Below are 18849 nucleotides of genomic sequence, written 5' to 3' on the forward strand. Positions count from 1 at the left end.
TGGGAGTGGGTGGGTAGGGGAACAGAGGTGGGGGGAGGGGTATGGGAATCTTTCGGGATAGCATTTGAAATGTAAATAAAGAAAATAATAAAAAAAAAAAAATGTTGTTTAGGAATGTTTCAAATATTACTAAGAAGTACATATATTTGAATATTAGATTTTTCTTTTTACAAAACATGAAACTTGAAAGTAGAGCAAATATGCAGTAGGTAAAAGCAAATATTAATATACATTTACTTCTTAAAATGTGTTATTAATCTTTTTATTTATAATTACTAACCAAAAATTCCTAGATACAATGTATTTTACACAGATAATTTTCTTTTTAGTATTATTTATTAAGCAAAATATAAATGACATGTTATATAACATTGTAAAATAATGTTTGATGCAGTTTTAATAGAAGAGAAAAAGAGTGCAATTTGAATAACTACTCACCACAGACCTAATTTCAAAAAAGTCACTTTTCCTAAGTGGGTCAATGTGATACAAGTACTCAGTTATTATCCGTGACTAATTCCTAGAGCAATGATGTTCAGTGGAATTCAAAAGAAGGGCCATTTTTTTTTTCAGCACTGCCTCAGAGAAGTAATACTCACTGGAGGTTTTGGAGAGCAAAGTGAATTTATATATGCACCTTGAACTAGAAAAATATTTGCTTCATGTCCCTATAATTAATCATGTTTCCTTTCGCCTATTCTTAATCATCACCTAATATTACTCTCTATCATCTCCTTTCTCAGATTTTGAAATTCATTCCCACATTTTATATGAGTACATTTCTCTTATAAGTTAGAATTCACATATGAGGGAGAACAGACAGATTTCGTTATTCCTTTCTGAATTTGGATCACCTCACATAATATGAGACATAATAGGTCCCAAGTTAGAAGAACTGTTTAGGAAGAATTAGATTGTGTGGTCTTCCTGGAAGAGGTGTATCTCTAGGGATGGTTTTGGATGTTTTAAAAGACATCATTTCAAGCTTGTCTATTCTATGTCCTTATGTCCCTATATCTCTATATGCCTAATGTTTGAGATGTGAGCTCTCAGCTGTTTCTGCCACCATGCTTTCATTCAACCATTGTGGATTCTCAGGCCATGAAACTGAAAGCCCAATTAAATATGTATATGTATGTGTGTGTGTGTGTGTGTGTGTGTGTGTGTGTGTGTGTGTGTATACATACATACACATAAAGCCTTGGTCATGGTGTTTTGTCATGGAAAGAAAAATTAATAAATAAATAAAACAATGCTAATGAGTGGTATTCTTGGGTCATATAATAATTCTATTTTTAAATGTTTTGTGGCATCTCTAAGCTGATTTCCATAATGTTGGTATTAATTTATACACCATCAGCATTGAATAAGCATTTCTCTCTTTGCATTTCCTTTGAACAGTTGTGGTCAGATAAATTTTTTTTATGCTAGCTATTCTAAGATGACATAGTACTCAAAATAGCTTTGACTTTCCCTGATGTCTTTGATTGTTAAACACATTAAAATTAGTTAGAGTCAATTTGTTTTTATATTTTGAAAACAGTTTTTTCATTACATTTAATAAATTTTTTATGAGGCAGTTTGTTTCCTTAATATTTAATTTTCTACTTCTTTGTAAATTTTGTATATATTTCCCATTAAGAAATATAAATGGTTTAGGTTTTTCTTTTCTTTCCTTTTTCTTTCTTTATTTTTTATTTATTTTATTTTTTTTGATTCTGCTACTCTGCTGATGGTTTATCTTGTAGAAACAATTTTTTAACTTCATTTTATTTGTGGGTCTACTTCCTGTGGTACCTGCGTGGTATTCACAATCTGCTTGCCAGCCCAATATCTTGAAGATTATTCTCTATGTTTCCCTTAGCTTTTACAATATTATGAATCTTTAATTTAAATCTTTATAATCACTAAGATAATATTTATACAGGGTGAATAATAAGTATCTAATTTCATTTTATGGAAACATATAATCAGTTTTATAAACATCATTTATAAACAGGCTATCAATTTCAACTACATGTTTAAACCATCTTCAAAAATTATGTGACCTTAGCTTTGCCCATTGATTTTTCTGGTATTTTATTCTGTTCTACTGTCATTTACCAGCCATATGATGTAATCTATCTAATCTTTGATTGGCTTATTTATATAAATGAGCTTAATGTCAAAATCAAAATTCAAATGTACTGAGTATTAAATTAAATAAAATATTGAGACAAATATTAACATTTAAAACTATATATGCATATGTATATATATATATATATATATATATATATATTAATTTCTTATATATACAATGAATGTATTCATGCAACAGCATGGCCTATAGTTATTCCATCTATCTATGTTGTTTAGAAAAGAACAGTTTTGAAGCACTGAAAATTAGATTTACATTGTATCTTAGTAGAATCCCATAAATTGTTGAAATAACACTATTTCTGAACATTAATTTTTGACTGTTCATGAGGTTTACTGGGAACACTGCACCTAGTGGTAGTGTATTTGTAAAATCTAGATCCTGGGATAGAGTAAAAGAATGTCTGATCAGACCAGGGTTAATGAGTGTGGAGGAATGTTGACAGTAAGCAAGTTTCTGAGGAGATAGAGATGGAATGAGAGAACCACTATGTTTTAGAGATTTGCCCAGATATAAATACTTTGAAGAGCCTAGAGAGTTAGAGATTAATTGTACTAACTGATTGTTAACTGGCATCAAAGTGATGAATAAGATGTTTTTGAATTACACTGGTTGTGTAGAATGAGGATGACCTAAGCAGAGCAATATATAGCGGATGAAGGTGGAAAAATTCTGAGGGAACAGTAAAGTGAAATCAGTGATACATGCAGAGGGTGGGAAAGTGAGAATAATAAAGCTCTGACAATATTAACATAAAGTATCCATTGCAGTGGAACATGGGATTCTCTACAGTGTGTTGACTATGGGGAGATCAAATATTCACTGTGGTAATCTGTTTGCTTAATTTATAGCATCCCAAATTATGTCTAACTCATTTAGAATAAACAAAAACAAACCCTAAAAGGGGCTCTGAATAAGAATACTAGAGATAATCATTTAAAACATTTTGAGGAGATTAATTCCCAACCATGTCTATTTGTAGACATTATACATGAATGACACAGGCATCTAAAATCTACACATGATGGGGAATGAATCTCCCAATATTAAGATTTATTAGACATGAACAATTTTAAAATAGCACATGGCACTGGTAAAATGAAACTTTAGTTATAGTCATTTCAAACTTACCATTATAGTTCTACATTAAAACAGAAGGTTGTACTTACATTAACTAAATATTATTCTGAAGCTAAGCTGCCACAGCTATAATCAGCTTTAGAAAAAAAATCAAGCAAGTGTTCTACCTAAGCTGGGTAATATTGAATTTAAAATCCTTATATGAAAATTAAAATATTGTGTGTTCATCTTTTAACAATAGTAAATAAGGAATGTAACTAACTTGAAGAGCTGAAGAACGAGGCTGTACCAAACATGCATATCAGACAAAGAGATACATGGGCTTACCTATACCAAAAAATTACTTAGAGATATTATTTGTACTCCTAGCACATTGTTTTATTTATACAGACAAAGACAAACTTGAATACTTAAATAGAAATGGAACACAGGAAGTTCCTGTGAGGGCACAGCTTATTGATTTATGGATGGGAGGCTAGTGAGATAATATATTTTCACTTGAAAGTAGTAGTTGACATTTTAAAAAACTCAGTTTCTGAGTGTTTGCATATACTGCAAACTCTCACACAGTACAGATCTTTCACTTAACCAGGGAAAAAAAAAGTAGTCATATCTGAAAATACTTAATTTTCACAGCACAAATAAGGTCATATGTACTCTAGATGATAGGAGATTAACAAAGCTTGAGGGTCATCATATGCCAGTAACAGAGTCTGTTCATTCACTGTCTGACAATTAGCAGTTGTCACCAGGAATGATCTGGTGCTCTCTGTTAGAAGCTGCAAACTTCCTTCCCACATACGTTTCTGTTCTTCCTGACAGTATGGATGTTTGAGGATTTCCTCTATATACCCCAATTCCATGTTCTTTCAGAGTTTCCTCTGTCTTCAGTTTAAATCTAAATCCAAAATAATATCATATAGGAAATTCTCATGGTAGTCAAACTTTATGATCACCCTAATCCTAGGAGGAGTGAAAGCCGGCCCCTACTGTAACAGCTGCTGCTGTGCAGATAAATACCACTTAATGTGTGTTCAATATTCATCATTCCATCTTTTAATTTCCTCAGGTTTGTGTATTCAGTATTTAAAATGTGGACATTACAAAAGGGAAAATATATTTGATTTAGACTATTTCTAACTAAGTTGTTTAAACTGAATGCAACCCACCACCCACATTGGAAAACAAAGAGCGAGTAGTCTGATTGGAGAGAGCAAATGAGGATGAAGCTATGATACTTGAATGAGCAGTGAATTCTTACAGAAGAAAACAAATAAGTAAGAAAGCCTACTGTGAAGACATCCTAAATTTATCTTTCATTCCAAAATGCTTGCTGTGATCCAAAAATGCACGGGAGCATGCTGTTTTTGTCTATGATATAAAATTTGGTAAGTACGGGTTTTTCTTTTAATAGAATTGTGACTAATTTCATAAGTTTGCAAGGGTTTTATCTACAGGGTATGGAAGAGAAAACTTTTCCTTATCTATTTCACCTTACTGTTCGGTTTTGAATCTTACCTTTTAAAAATACCACTTTCTGATAAATGGCTGTTCATTCTAAATTCATACTTCAAGAATATAACCTACATGAAGAAATACTGTCAGCTTTACTTCTAAATTAGGTTATAAATTAATGTTATGTCTTGCTTATAAAATTGAAATATATATTGGTATTATTTTGATTTCTTATAGTACTTGATGTAAATAATATTTCACATGAAAACTTAAGGTAATTTCTAAAGTACTCTGTTTTCCAAATTAATATCCTGCTTCCATAATATAATCAAAAGAATTAAAAATAAATACATTGAATGTATAAATGGATTTAAAGCTAGAATTTATGTCAATATAGGAACATCATCCTCAAATTATTATCTATAAAACAAGAACTAATTAATTGTACATTTAGGTAATTAATTGTACATTTAGGTTCTGAGAGTAACTATTCAGTTGGTCCATTGATCACATGTTGAATGTATAGAGTTCTGTTGACACAGGCAAGGAGGTAGAGAACCTTCTGTAGAGAGGACTGTTTTTACAGAAGGCCAGGAGCCCCTGACAGTAAGGTAGATGAACTGACAGGAAAGGTAACATTGCTTAGTTACAAAACTCATAAATGTATCCTCACCGTTTATAGAATAATTCATTTGACTGTATAGAATATCAGTGAATACCTACCTAACAGACTGTCATCATGGCAGGTTCCATTCATCATATATTTTCCCTCTGGGCAGATACATGTGGCTCCAGAAGGATTCAGTAAGCAGAGAAAGTCACATGACAAATCCAAGCAAGGATTGGGTACTAATGGAAACAAAATGAAGGAAAACAGAAACATGTGAGATAAAGGTTGAAAGAAGTTTCAAAAGCATAAAATTCTGCAAGCTTAAATGATAAATTATCAATGTGAAGAAAAAAGCAAAACAATTTTTTAACTGATGCTCTCACATTTTAATATTCATATTTTATTTTATAAGTAGTAAAAATCATTATATAATACCTTGTTAATAGGGAATTAGTCCATTATAAATTGAAAATTTTTAATTAATACATTTGGCATAACTTAAGGATTACCTCTGCGTAAAGTTAGTCTAGTTTTGAATTGAAAGCTACACTGCTTCCTTTCTGGTTCAGTTCATATACAATTATCTATGTTGAATATTTTCTTCACTGAATGACTTTGAATAATGCTCTGGTGATTGCGTTTTCATATTCAAGACTCAATCTTGGCTAGTCGGAATTGAGCTTATAAGACAAGGAGTTATTAACTGAGCATTTTGCTGAACTCTCACTATTTCAAATTTCCAGTGGACCTCCCTGCTCATAAAAATGCACCCCTACTGAAGTGTTTAGAGATCCAAAACTTAATTTACAATTACCATACAGTTTTAGTTAATATACAGTTTAATGAACGAAAATAACTTAACAGTGGTATTCACAAAGACACAAAATTCATATGCCTTTGTAAGTTCAAAATTTAAAAAGGGATATGAATTGAAACGTGTTAAAATGGTCCCCTGCTTACTATGTAGTTGTTTGCATACATGTGAGGCTAAGCACTAGATTTATCATACCAAAAGGTTTAACCTAATGAGCATCTTATGTGGTCAAAGGTGATTCATGGTGTTTCCTATTCTAGCCAGACCACAGAACCTTTCTGTTAAGGTCCAGTGCCCATATACTACCATGTTTAGGATAGGAATAAATTAACTCTAGATTGCAGATTTCGCCATGCTCATTGGTGATTATGAATTAGGCAGAAAGCATTTAAGGAATTTTATATCTTGCTAGAATTTTGTCACAATGACTTGAATAAATATAGTTGTCTTTCCAAATAATTGTAATATTCAGTGTAAATCTTTTATTTGCCTTAAGGAGTGACTGTAAGTAAATTGGAACAATTTAATTAACACTTATGTGTACATCATTTTAAAATTTCAATCCTACTTTTATTCTTGAGTGAGTTTGAAACATCGCTTCACATCTCAATTCTCAATGATTTATTTAATAAATTCTTTCTAGGTTGAAGATCTATGTTTATAAAAAATGATAAACAACAAATCAGAGAAGATACAATTCTTGGAAGAGGTCTCTGAACATACTTGAAGCTGTAGTGTTATTGATATATAGTCAATGGTTGTTAATAACAGTATTGTGAACTGACTACTGATGACTGTTTATAACTTCATGGTTGATTCATATATTTACAAGTTTTAAAAATATTTTTTAATGAACAACTTTAATCTTAGGAAAATGCAGTAGTGTGTTCACATCGCTTATAGCAAAAGTGGGTTGCTGATTTAAAATTTCTGGAGAAACCAAGGCAAACTTAGCAAGTATGCTAGAAATACAGACATAGTTACCATAATTATAGATATATTATTTTAAGAGACATAAAAAGGTTTGAAATATTTTACTCACAGTTTAGTTGTTTATATCGATGTGATACCAAAATGCTCTTTGTTTTGTCAATGCCTAAAGCTAGGACCTCTACTGAGCCGTGACCAAATTTTTGAACTCTGAATATACCATTTTTAGGTCCTGCTCCATATATATAATCTTCAAAGACATCAATTCTGTGAGGATGCAACAAACCTGGAATGTTCGAGAATGAGGAAAGAATTCCAGTATGAGCACCATCAAACTACCTTATACGATCATAGCATGATGAAACAGTTATATTTTACAATAAATATTTACTAATACAAGTTGTATAAACACTTAAACTTCATAAATGTCTAGATTAATCCAAGATCCAATTATGATTTTATTTGTCAATTCAGTATTAAAAATAACTTGTAATGATAGCTGCCAGGTTATAAATATGTCACTCACAACATATTGAACAAACATTTCCATACTGTTTTTCAGCTTCACCTAAAATTGCTTGAGGTTATTATATGCCAAGTAATTGTCTCTACCATGATGTTTGCAAGAACAAAGGCATGCCTCATTCCGAAGAAACTTCTCATGGATTAAGTTTTAAATTGAATTTTATCATCTGTTTTAGTGGTTTATCATGTAATTACAGAAATATATATATGTATATACACATATATATACATATTTGTATGTATATGTATATACATACAAATATGTATATATATATATGTGTATATATATGTGTATATATATATATTTCTCCAAGTTCTCACTATCCTTGCAACACTACACCAGACTAAAGTAAAAGTATATTTTGTAAATATCCAAGAATGGCAACTGAACAGACAAAGTAATGACATTAGCAGTAAAATGAATGCACGGTCTAATCACAGACCATCAATTTGTCATTCAATTATTGTTTCATCTTTCTCATTTTTATTATAAAACTACGTGAATCAAAGTTACATTTAGTTAACATAATAGTAACAGTCTTATCTTTTTACTTTTACATTGCACTTGTGCTAAATTTTGGAAAGACCTAAGAAAAGGAATAGAAAGACAATGGAACAAAAATAGAGAAAATATAGTTGACAGCCAGGGAAAAATGTGAGGCAATCAGAATGAACCAGAAAAGGAGAAAACAATATAGGAGATGTTTAGAAAGAAGAGAGGAAAATGGCACAGCAGATCCTGCATTTTGATGGGAGGGGTTCTGGTTACTACCAAACTTGTCACTTGGCCTAATAACCATGTACATAATGAAGAACTCATGAGAGCATGTTTCCTTGTGCCCATCATCACAATTTCAAAAGAATTTGGTGTTGGCCAACACTAATCATAAGTGACTTACAGAATGAAATAATTTCAGAACATGGACAATAAGTACTCGTGTTTATTCAAGCTGAGGAGTTCTCTACCCTGGTCTCTTCAATATTGCCGTAGGGTTGAAGATTTCAATTAGTATAAACACTGAAATTTGAAAGAACTAGAGGAAATCTAAGTTGCAAAATTTCTATAAATCTATGTCTGTGTCATGAATTAGTAGTCACAATAACAAAAGTACTCTGCAAACCTTGCTTGCTGCTGACAGAGACCACTGGACTGGAACCATCATACAGGACACTGCCAATGATGGAGAGCTCAAAGTCTGCCCAGTAGATGCGTTCACCAAAGTGATCAACAGTCAGACCTGAGAAACCAAGATGCAGAGACAAGACATACAAAGAAACCGAGGTTACTTACTATGAAGTTTTTGTTTCAATGTTTAATCTTGTTAAGTATTTTTCTTTAAGAAATATAAAATTCCCTAGTACCAATCCCTGATACTGTTAATGATACTCTATTATACTTGCAGATAGGAGTCTAGTATGACTGTCCCCTGAAAGGCTTCACTCATCAGTTGAGTTAGACAGATGCAGGTACCCACAGGTAAACAGTGGATGGAGATTGGGGACCCTTAGGGAAGAGGAAGAGGAAGACGAAGATTTGTAGCTGCTAAGGGGATAGAAACTCCATAGGAAGACCAACAAAACCAATTAACCTGGACCCTTGAGGCTCACAGAATCTGAACCACCAACAAAAGAACATGCATAGGCTGGACCTAGACCTCCCCACACATATGTAGCAGATGTGCAGCTTGGTCCTAATGTGGGTCCTGAACAACTGAAGCAGAGGTTATCCCAAAAGTTGTTGACTATATGCGGAATGTGTACTAACTGGGATGCCTTGTCTGGGCTCAGTGGGAAAGGAAGTGAATAGCATCAAAGAAACTTGAAATACATTGGTGGGGAAATACCCAGTGTGTATGTGGGGGGGGGGCAGGCAACTGCTCAGAGGAGAAGGGAAACAGGGATGAGGAAAGTATTGTAGGTGGGATTGGCCAGGAGGAGGGCAGCGAGTGGGATGTAAAGTCATAAGTAAAACAAACACAAAAAACAATCATAAAATTAATCCACTATATATCCCAGTACTGTAGAAAGTAAGTAAAAATGAAATTCTCTACCTTTAAACTTGAAAACATGAGTTCAGATTAAGTAACATTTATTTAATAAGTGATTAGAATAAACTTATTTAAACAGGTGAGGACACTTTAACCATCCCGTTCATATTTACTGAATTCTTAATTATAGCTAGTTTATTAAGATTTTATCTAATATTTCAGTTTTTGTCTTGAGTAATAGAAGATTTCTGTACCACAGAGATTTAAACTTGGTATAACCAACATTATTTTAAATCTCTTTTTGAAACTCTAGAACCCAGAATCCAACATATGCATGGACTTTAGGTAAAATGAAACCATTAAGAACTACTCTGATATAGCTATCTCTAGTGAGTCTATACCAGTGCCTGGCAAATACAGAAGTGAATGCTCATAGTCATCTATAGGATAGAACACAGAGCCCCCAATGGAGGAGCTAGAGAAAGTACCCAAGGAGTTGAAGGGATCTGCAACCCTATAGGTAGAACAACAATATAAACTAACCAGTACCCACCAGAGCTCGTGTCTCTAGCTGCATATGTAGCAGAAGATGGCCTAGTTGGTCATCATTGGGAAGAGAGGCCCCTTGGTCTTACAAACTTTATATGCCCCAGTACTGGGGAAGGCCAGGGTCAAGAAGTGGGAATGAGTGGGTAGGGGAACAGGGCACGGGGAGGGTATAGGGGACATTTGGGATAGCATTTAAAATGTAAATGAAGAAAATATCTAATAAAATACATTAAAAAAAAAGAACTTCTCTGAGTGTGGAGTGACACCTATGTGTATACTTCAGCTTAAGGCAACCAAAAATTGATAATAAAGATAGAAGAGAATGAGAATTAAAGTCCTGATGTGAGGTTTAGTCGTCGTCGTCGTCTTCTTCTTCTTCTCCTTCTTCTCTCTCCTTCTCCTTCTTCTCCTTCTCCTTCTCCTTCTCCTTCTCCTTCTCCTCCTTCTCCTCCTCCTCCTCCTCCTCCTCCTCCTCCTCCTCCCCTCTTCCTCCTCTTCTTCTTCTTCTTCTTCTTCTTCTTCTTCTTCTTCTTCTTCTTCTTCTTCTTCTTCTTCTTCTTCTTCTTCTTCTTCTTCTTCTTCTTCTTCTTCTTCTTCTTCTTTGTCTTCCTTCTCCTTCACTATTATTATTTAATCTTTTTTAATAGTCTAACCCTAACCCTCCAACAGATCCTTATCTCATTTTTCCTTTCCTTGTCTCCAAGAGGATGTCCCCACCACCCCTACCCCCACCCCCCAAATCTCCCAACTCCATGGGACATCAAGTTTCTCAAAAGTTAGCTGCTGTTTCTCTCATTCAGGCCAGTCCAAGACTGCTCAGCTCATCATCACTTTCATACTAGGTCTTTGTGAGTACACAAAAGTGAATTAAAGTAATATTTTATTAAAAGGTTGTTTTTCATATCATCCTGATTGAGGTAACCCAGACCCAAAAGGACATGCATGGCATATAATTACTGATAAGTTGATATTAACAAAGAAGTATAGAAAATACATTCTATAAACCACAGACTCTAAGAAATTAAACAAGAAGGAAGCCTCAAGTGAGGATGCTTCACTTCTATTTAGAAGGGGAACAAAAATCATAGGTGCCAGAGGGAGGGAGGGACCTGATTGGGAGAGGGGATGAAGAGAAGAAAAGGGGAGTAGGATCAGGTATGGGGGGAGACATGATAAAAGAGCAGAGGACCAAGAGAATGAATATAATTACAGGTGCCAAGATGGGGGTGGCAGTGGGGGCAATCTCTAGAAAGACTCAGAGACCTGGAATGTGAGAGGCTTCCAGAACTCACTGGGTTAACCTTAAATGAAATGCCTAACAGTGGGGAGACAACTTGAAGAGCCCACCTCCAATAGTTAGACATGGACCCCAATGGAGGAGTAGGGCACCAAACTACCTTCAAAATTCTTGACCCACAATTGTTCCCGGCTGAAAGAAATGCAGGGACAAAAGTAGTCAGAGACTCAAGGAAAGAATGTCTGTGACTGGCACAACCTGCCATCCATCCCACAGGGAAGAAGCAAACCCTGAAACTATTACTGATGCTATCCTGTCCTTACAGACAGTAGCCTAGCATGGCTGTCCTGTGAGAGCCTCCACCTGCAGATATCTGAAACCGATGCAGATACTGATAGTCAACCATTGGATGGAGGTCTAGGACCCTTGTGGAAACGTTAGGGGAAAGATTGAAGGAACTGAAGGGGATGGCAACCCCATAGGAAGACCAACAGGGTCAACTATTCTAGACCCCTCAGAACTCTGAGAGATTTAGCCAACAGCTGAGGAACATATATGGGCTGGGCTGAGGCTCCTGGCACACATGTAGCAGAGAACTGTCTTATCTGGCCTCATTGGGAGAGGATGTGCCTAATCATGTAGAGACTTGATGCCCTAGGGAAGTTTACTGCCAGGGGGAGGGGGAGGATTGGGGACACTCTTTCAGATGCAAAGGGGAAGGGGAATGGGATGAAGAATTCTTGGAATGAGAGACTGAAATGGGGCCACATTTGGGATGTAATAAATAAAATAAAATAAATAATTAAAAAATTTAAAAATAATATAGAAAAGAAAAGTTTAAAAACAAGTTGTTTCTCCTGTTATTGATTTTACAAATCGAAGTTCTGCCCATATATTCTTGCAAAGATACCATCAATGTATACTCTAGGTTAAAAAGTAAAGCTATTCAAGTGTAAAAAAGTAATATCATTTATGACACATGAATACTGGAGTGAGTCTTATTTCAGATGTCTAGTTTGTGTGGTAGTCTTTTCACTGAATACAGTATCCACCTTCAATTAATATGAATTTAGCAGATTGATATCATAAAGTGTTGATATGCCTCCATGTGAAGGTCCATTGAATAAAAGACAATTTTGGATTAGGCAAAACTTCTAGACTTAAACAGTCAGTATAAAAGAAAAGCACAAATGCATTAAAAGCAGTGTCATAATGATCTTTAAATCATTATGTAGTTCTTATTGAAATATAACCGAAGTATAGAAATGTGTTAATACTTAAATAATACAGAGAGAAATTCTTTGCCTAGCTAATCTCTTAGGAATAGTGCAACATGACTTAAAGTGGAGGCTGTGCCATGGAGCTTGGTGTTTTTAAACTGCTGTTGCTTCTGGGTGATATGAGCTCTGAAATGATCCAGGTTTCCACTGTTGATATTAAGTCCAGCCTTGGGGAAGAAAGCATAACCACCTTGCACCTCTGTGAATTTAATAGACTGAAGAGGTAAATAAAGCAAAACTTTTCCCCAGTTAAATTAGTTTTTCATTTTTAGATTATACTTGCTTATTATGGAAGAGAGTAAACAAGTGACAGAGTACAGGTATCATGTTTTTTTTTTTTTTACAAGTACACATGACCATATCATCTCTTGCCAAGAAGTGGACTATTGAATAGAATTATGAAAAAATAGAAACTCTACAACGAAGAACAAAAGTTTTGTAAAAGTGGAACTTAGATTACAAATAATCCTTAAATCAGCGATTGTGCTTTTTCTTAAGTCCTTTAGTTAAACAGAAAAAAAAATAGTCTTTTAAATTAGAAAGCTAATAAAGGAATCAACAAACTTTTCTTATGATAGCATTAAAAGTCAAGTTTACATGAAATAGCAAGTCCATGTCCATCTTGAAAAAAATCTCCTTGTTTTTAGTAAACTGCCAATCGCAATAAAATAAAACACTTCAGAAAATAATGTTTTTGTCTGAACTGAAAATGACATATATATGTTATGAAATTAATAGAAGTATAGAATATTTAAAATAAAATGCTGTATTTATAAATCTAACCTTATATTTTCTAAATTTAAATTACATTTGCATCATCTTCCTCCTACTTGTTCTCCTTCCAATCTCCTTCATGTCCCCCTGCCTCATTCTTGATCTCCTGCTTCATCTTTGTTGATTTTATATATATATATGTAAATGCTGAGTTTAGCATTTAGTTTTGTTTCTATGCATATGACTTCACGGATGACCATGTTGTATTGGCAAATATGTTGGGGTACATCTCAGAGGAAGACTGGCTCCCCTACACTCCCCCTTCCTTAGTAACCTGGAGGTTTCTGTCTATGAAATCAGACTTTCCCTTTCCTGAATTAACTTCACTATTGTTGTTGTTCTTTCTCAGGTTAATCAAGTTTAAAATTATTACACCCTGAAAAGATCATAAAGGATACAGACCGCAGCTCAGTAGATTGTAATGCAGAACAGCAGTATATCATTCCCAGAGTTCTTTCAGCATAGTATTGTACATGATGCCTAGGCATCCATTATATTTTAGGGATATTAAAATTATTTTAACTCTGAAGTTTTCAAAGATACTTAAATCAAAGATACTTTAACTTTCAAAAATTTCACACTAATAGAAAATGATAATGAAATGTCATGAACTACTGCTTTGTATGGTATGTATTCACACTTTATATATAGAAGAATGGGAGATGGGGTGCTTATACAAATATGTCCACTGAGATGCCTTTGCTTAGAAATACATTTATTGTTTATGTATTCTTAATACTTTAACTTATTTATAGTAATTTATATCACCATTTTCTTTGTGTACGTAAATATTGATGTGTACATAAATATTTATTCTAAGACCAAATTTATACATAACATTAACATGAGTAGCTAACATGTCTCATAATTATTTGCATATTTTTCTATATGTTGTGTTGTTATAGAAATATTACATTTCTATTATCCATTCAGATTAAGCATATGACTGGCCTATATTTTAAAGGGTACTGATAGTACCTTTCAATTTTTGTGATTTATGTAATCTCTGTCTGCTTAATTGAAATGGCAAGTTCCAGGTTCAGTGTTCAACAGTCTTAAATACTAGCAAATACTTATTTTTGTATTCTTCATTTATATATTTTGATAAATGTAATTATTCAGAATCTAAACTATATTATTTATATTTGCATACACACTTAGATATAATTTTCATGTATAAATATTTATGACCATAGAGAATATTGATTATGTTTTGGGATAATTTACAACATTTGACATACAGAATATTAATTAGGCTTAACATTGTAACATTAAAGGCAAAGCTGCTAGAGTGCCAACAGATGTCACAAACTTTTATTTCATGATGGTGGCAATTTTTGCAATACGAGATCTGGTATTAAGCTATTTGATTAGAGTGTAGACTGCTGCACCAAATATATACAGACATCACATAATTGTGCAGAGACAGGTTGATTTCTATTCCAAAAGTTCACCTAGTTGATATTATCTTTAAAGTATAAGCCATAAATGAATGAACTATATGTCACATATTTAGTATTATATATTTTACTCTAAATGCATAACAGAAATGCAACATTTTTATAAAACTACAACATATAAAGAACTAAAGTATGTGGATACAAAGAGACTTTAAAATAGCTATGCATTTTATATGATGTCTGACATTGAGGTTATAACAAATTTTTATATACACCAAGAAAATGGAGAAAAATTATAAGTCTGAAATATTAGCAATACATTAACAGTGAATGTATTCTGATATAAAGTATCCCAGTATAACTTTCTATTAATATACATATATATATATATATATATATATATATATATATATATATCCTTATATACATACATGTAAATTAGGAACAGTTAGTTCATAGTAGTTCATTATCACTTTCTATTAGGGTGCTATTTATGAAAGCTAAATTAGGTTCAGAACATACCACCAGCTGCAACAGAACACCAGCTGCAGCTTTACCTCCCCTCTGTGCATGCCTATTATGAATTTCACTGACCTTCCTGCTCTCCTGCCCTCCTGCCCTCCTGGGACAAATCCCAGTCCCCAACTCCACTAAATAGCCCCTATTTCACCACAGACTATAGCTGCCAAAAGACCAGATAAGCTGAACCTAGACCTCACCTACTCTCTATAACCCCAGAGCCTATTCTCAGGGTCACACTTGGTGCTACAGCAGAACACCAGCTGCAGCTTCTCCTCCCCAATTTCCATGCCTATATGGATCCCATAGACCCTAGTCTTTCTTTCCTATCTGATTCCTGTGTCACAGTCTCCTGACCCCAGCAAATATCCCGTTACACCACACCACACGCTATACCTGCCAGAAAACTAGATAGGCTACAACCAGACATCTCTCACAATCTCCAGACTCAATTTTTGGTCAGAACAGAATATCAGCTGCATCCTTCTTCCCTCCCCACATTCCAACTCACCTATGAATCCCCCTGCCTTTTCCCTTTCACCTTGTCACTGTGTCCCAGACTGCAACATCACCAAATTATCTCTTGCTCAACCACAAGCCGGGCCTGCCAGAAGACAAGCCTTAAAACCCCCTGCAAGTATTACCCCATAAATACACTGTCTGGACAATTAAGTAAAACAGGACGACTCAGTCAACACACACTCTGAAAATCCAGAGAGGCAACATAAACCAAGAAACAAAATTCCCACCAAACCAAGACAAATACAAAATCAGCAACCTAGACCTACAATCACCTCAAATACAGATACCTAGATTCCAGCAGAAGAAAGCCATCAATAATAGCCAGGGAAGTAGGACTCCACCAGAGTCTAGCTATCCTACCACAGCAGGTCTTGAATAATAAAACATAGCTGAAGCATTAAAAAAAAAACAAAAAAAAACTTGAAGAGGAAATAAATAAAATCTTTAAAGGAATTAAGGAAAACAAACATTTGGAGAAAATTATTAAATCCCTTAGAGAACAACAACAACAATAATAATAATAATAATAATAAATAATGAACAATTGAAAGAAACAGTTATCCTGTTAAAGACATGAAAATGGAACATAAATAGAGAGAATCTAAGGAATAAGAACAGTGACAACATAATATACAGGATGAATGAGAGAATCTCAATAATTAAAGGTATGATGGAAGATATGGATGCATCAGTCAAAGAAAATACTAAATCAAAAAAAAAAAAATCCTGCCTCAAAACATCCAAGAATTCTGAAACAATATGATGAAATCAATACCTATGAATAATAGGAATAGAGGAATAAAAATATCACATAAACCCAGAAAATAGCTTTATTCAGGCCTGTGCCTTCTGCTGGGGCGGATGATCAGTTTGTTCCTCCTGTGAAGATACCACAGTCTGAAGGCCTCCCAGAATATCTGCATGCAGGGGAACAGGTAAGGGATCCTCTCAGACAACTACAGCAGCTGGAACTCTAAGGATCTCAGTGAGCTCAGAATCAATCACCACCCTCTCCCCAACTTGAACTACTCCCCTTTTCCAGCCTGTGCCTACTGTTGAAGAAGATCATCAGCTTATCTGCTCCTCGGAAGTCCTTTCAGCCTGAAAGCCTCCCTGAATATTTACTGCACAGTGGGCAACAGACCACACAGTCTGAAGGCCTCCCAAGAGATCAGCTGCACCCAGGGCAACGGATCACAGGCATGTATGCCTCTCCAAAGACCACACAAACTGAAGGCTTCCAAGAAGGTCAATATAGCTAGGGCCACAAGGCTCCCAAGAGACCTGCAGCCAGCCAGGGACACAGAAACCAGGCTCCAGACAGAGATTCCCAGCTGAGCAAACACCAGGGATAACCAGATGGTAAAAGGCATGCTTAAGGCCATAAGCAGCAGAAGCCATTATACTTTACCATCATTAGAACCCAGCTCTGCCACAAAGCAAGCCCCAGATACAACAAAACTCCTGAAAACCAGGATGCCAACCTAAAATCCTATCTCCTGAAGATAATAGAGCCTTTTAAGGAGGATATAAATAAGTCACTGAAAGAAATAAAGGAAAACACAGTTTAACAGTTAGAAGTCCTTAAAGAGGAAAACACAAATAGGTGAAGGAATTGAACAAAGCATTCTAAGACCTAAAAGTGGAAGTAGAAACAGTAAAGAAAACATAAGCGGATGCAAACCTGGAAACGGAAAAACCTGGGAAAGAGGTCAGGAACTACAAATGCAAGCATTAATAACAGAATATAATAGATAGAAGAGAGAATAACAGTTATGGAAGATACCTTAGAAGACATTAACACAATGGTCAGAGAAAATTCAAAACATAAAAAACTCCTAACCCAAAACATTTAGGAAATCCAGGAAGCAATGAAAAGGCTAAATCTAAGAATAATTGGAATAGAAGAAAGCAAAGAATTCCACCTCAAAGGACCAGACAACATTGTCAACAAAATCATCAGAGAAACTTCCACAACCTAAAGAGATTACCATAAATGTCCAAAAAGTCAATAGAATACCAAATAGATTTGACCACAAAAGAAAATCTTCTTGTCACATAATAATCATAACATTAAAAAAACATAAGTAAGAAAAAATATTGAAAGCTGTAAGAGAAAAAGACAAAGTAACATATAAAGGCAGAGCTATCAGAATTACACCTGATTTCTCACCAGAAACCCTAGAAGCCAGAAGAGCTGGGACAGAGGTCAAGCACACCTTAGATAACACAAATACCAGCTCAGGCTATTATGCATGCCAAAACTCTCATTCATCATAGATGGAGAAATCAAAATATTCTAGGACAAAACCAAATTTAATCAATATCTATCTACCAAACCAGACCTAAAGAGGATTCTAGAAGGAAAACTCCAATGCAAGGCAAGTACCTATAACACAGAAAAACAAACAAACAAAAATCAAGAATTTAGCTATCTCACAACAAAACCAAAAGGAGAAAATCACATGCACATAATGCTACCTACAACAACAAACATAAAAGGAGCTAACATTTGTCTTTAATAGTTCTTAATATCAATAGACTCAATTCCCCAATAAAAAGACATAAGTTAACAGACTAAGTTAAGCAGGATCCAGCTTTTTGCTGCATATAAGAAACATACTTCAATAACAAAGTCACTATCTCAGAGAAAAAGGCTGGGAAAAAAAGTCTTCCAAACAAATGGCCCCAAGAAACAAGCAGCAGTTGCCATCCTAATATCCAATAAAGTAGACTTTCAACCAAAAGGCATCAAGCAAGATGGGGAATGACACTTCATGTTTATCAAAAGAAAAATCCACCAAAAGAAACTCTCCATTTTGATCATCATGTTCCAAATGCAAGGGCACCCACATTCATAAAAGAAACTTTCCTAAACTCAAAAGACACATTGAATCCTGTGGGGAATTGCAGGCTGGTCTCCAGTTGAACTGAGGTCTGAACCTCACTTTCATGACACGGAAGGCGTTCCCTCATGCTCCTGGAACTCTGGCCCCTGCCTAAGTTACCACCTCCCACAGCCCCCA

General features: G+C 34.6%; 1 protein-coding gene across 3 annotated transcripts in view; it reads right to left on the reverse strand.

Annotated features, from left to right (window-relative positions):
* Lrp1b (LDL receptor related protein 1B) overlaps positions 1-18849 on the reverse strand; it is a 1962444-nt gene that overhangs the window by 61048 nt on the left and 1882547 nt on the right. For all 3 annotated transcript variants that reach the window (XM_021192210.2, XM_029535926.1, XM_029535925.1), the window contains exons 80-82: positions 8676-8792; positions 7142-7315; positions 5399-5524 (exon numbers count right to left, since the gene is read on the reverse strand). In XM_021192210.2, the coding sequence (XP_021047869.1) occupies positions 5399-5524; positions 7142-7315; positions 8676-8792 (417 nt within the window). The remainder of the gene's footprint in view (positions 1-5398; positions 5525-7141; positions 7316-8675; positions 8793-18849) is intronic.

Source organism: Mus pahari, chromosome 3 (genome assembly GCF_900095145.1).
Source record: "Mus pahari chromosome 3, PAHARI_EIJ_v1.1, whole genome shotgun sequence".
NCBI classification, from domain to species: Eukaryota; Metazoa; Chordata; class Mammalia; order Rodentia; family Muridae; genus Mus; species Mus pahari.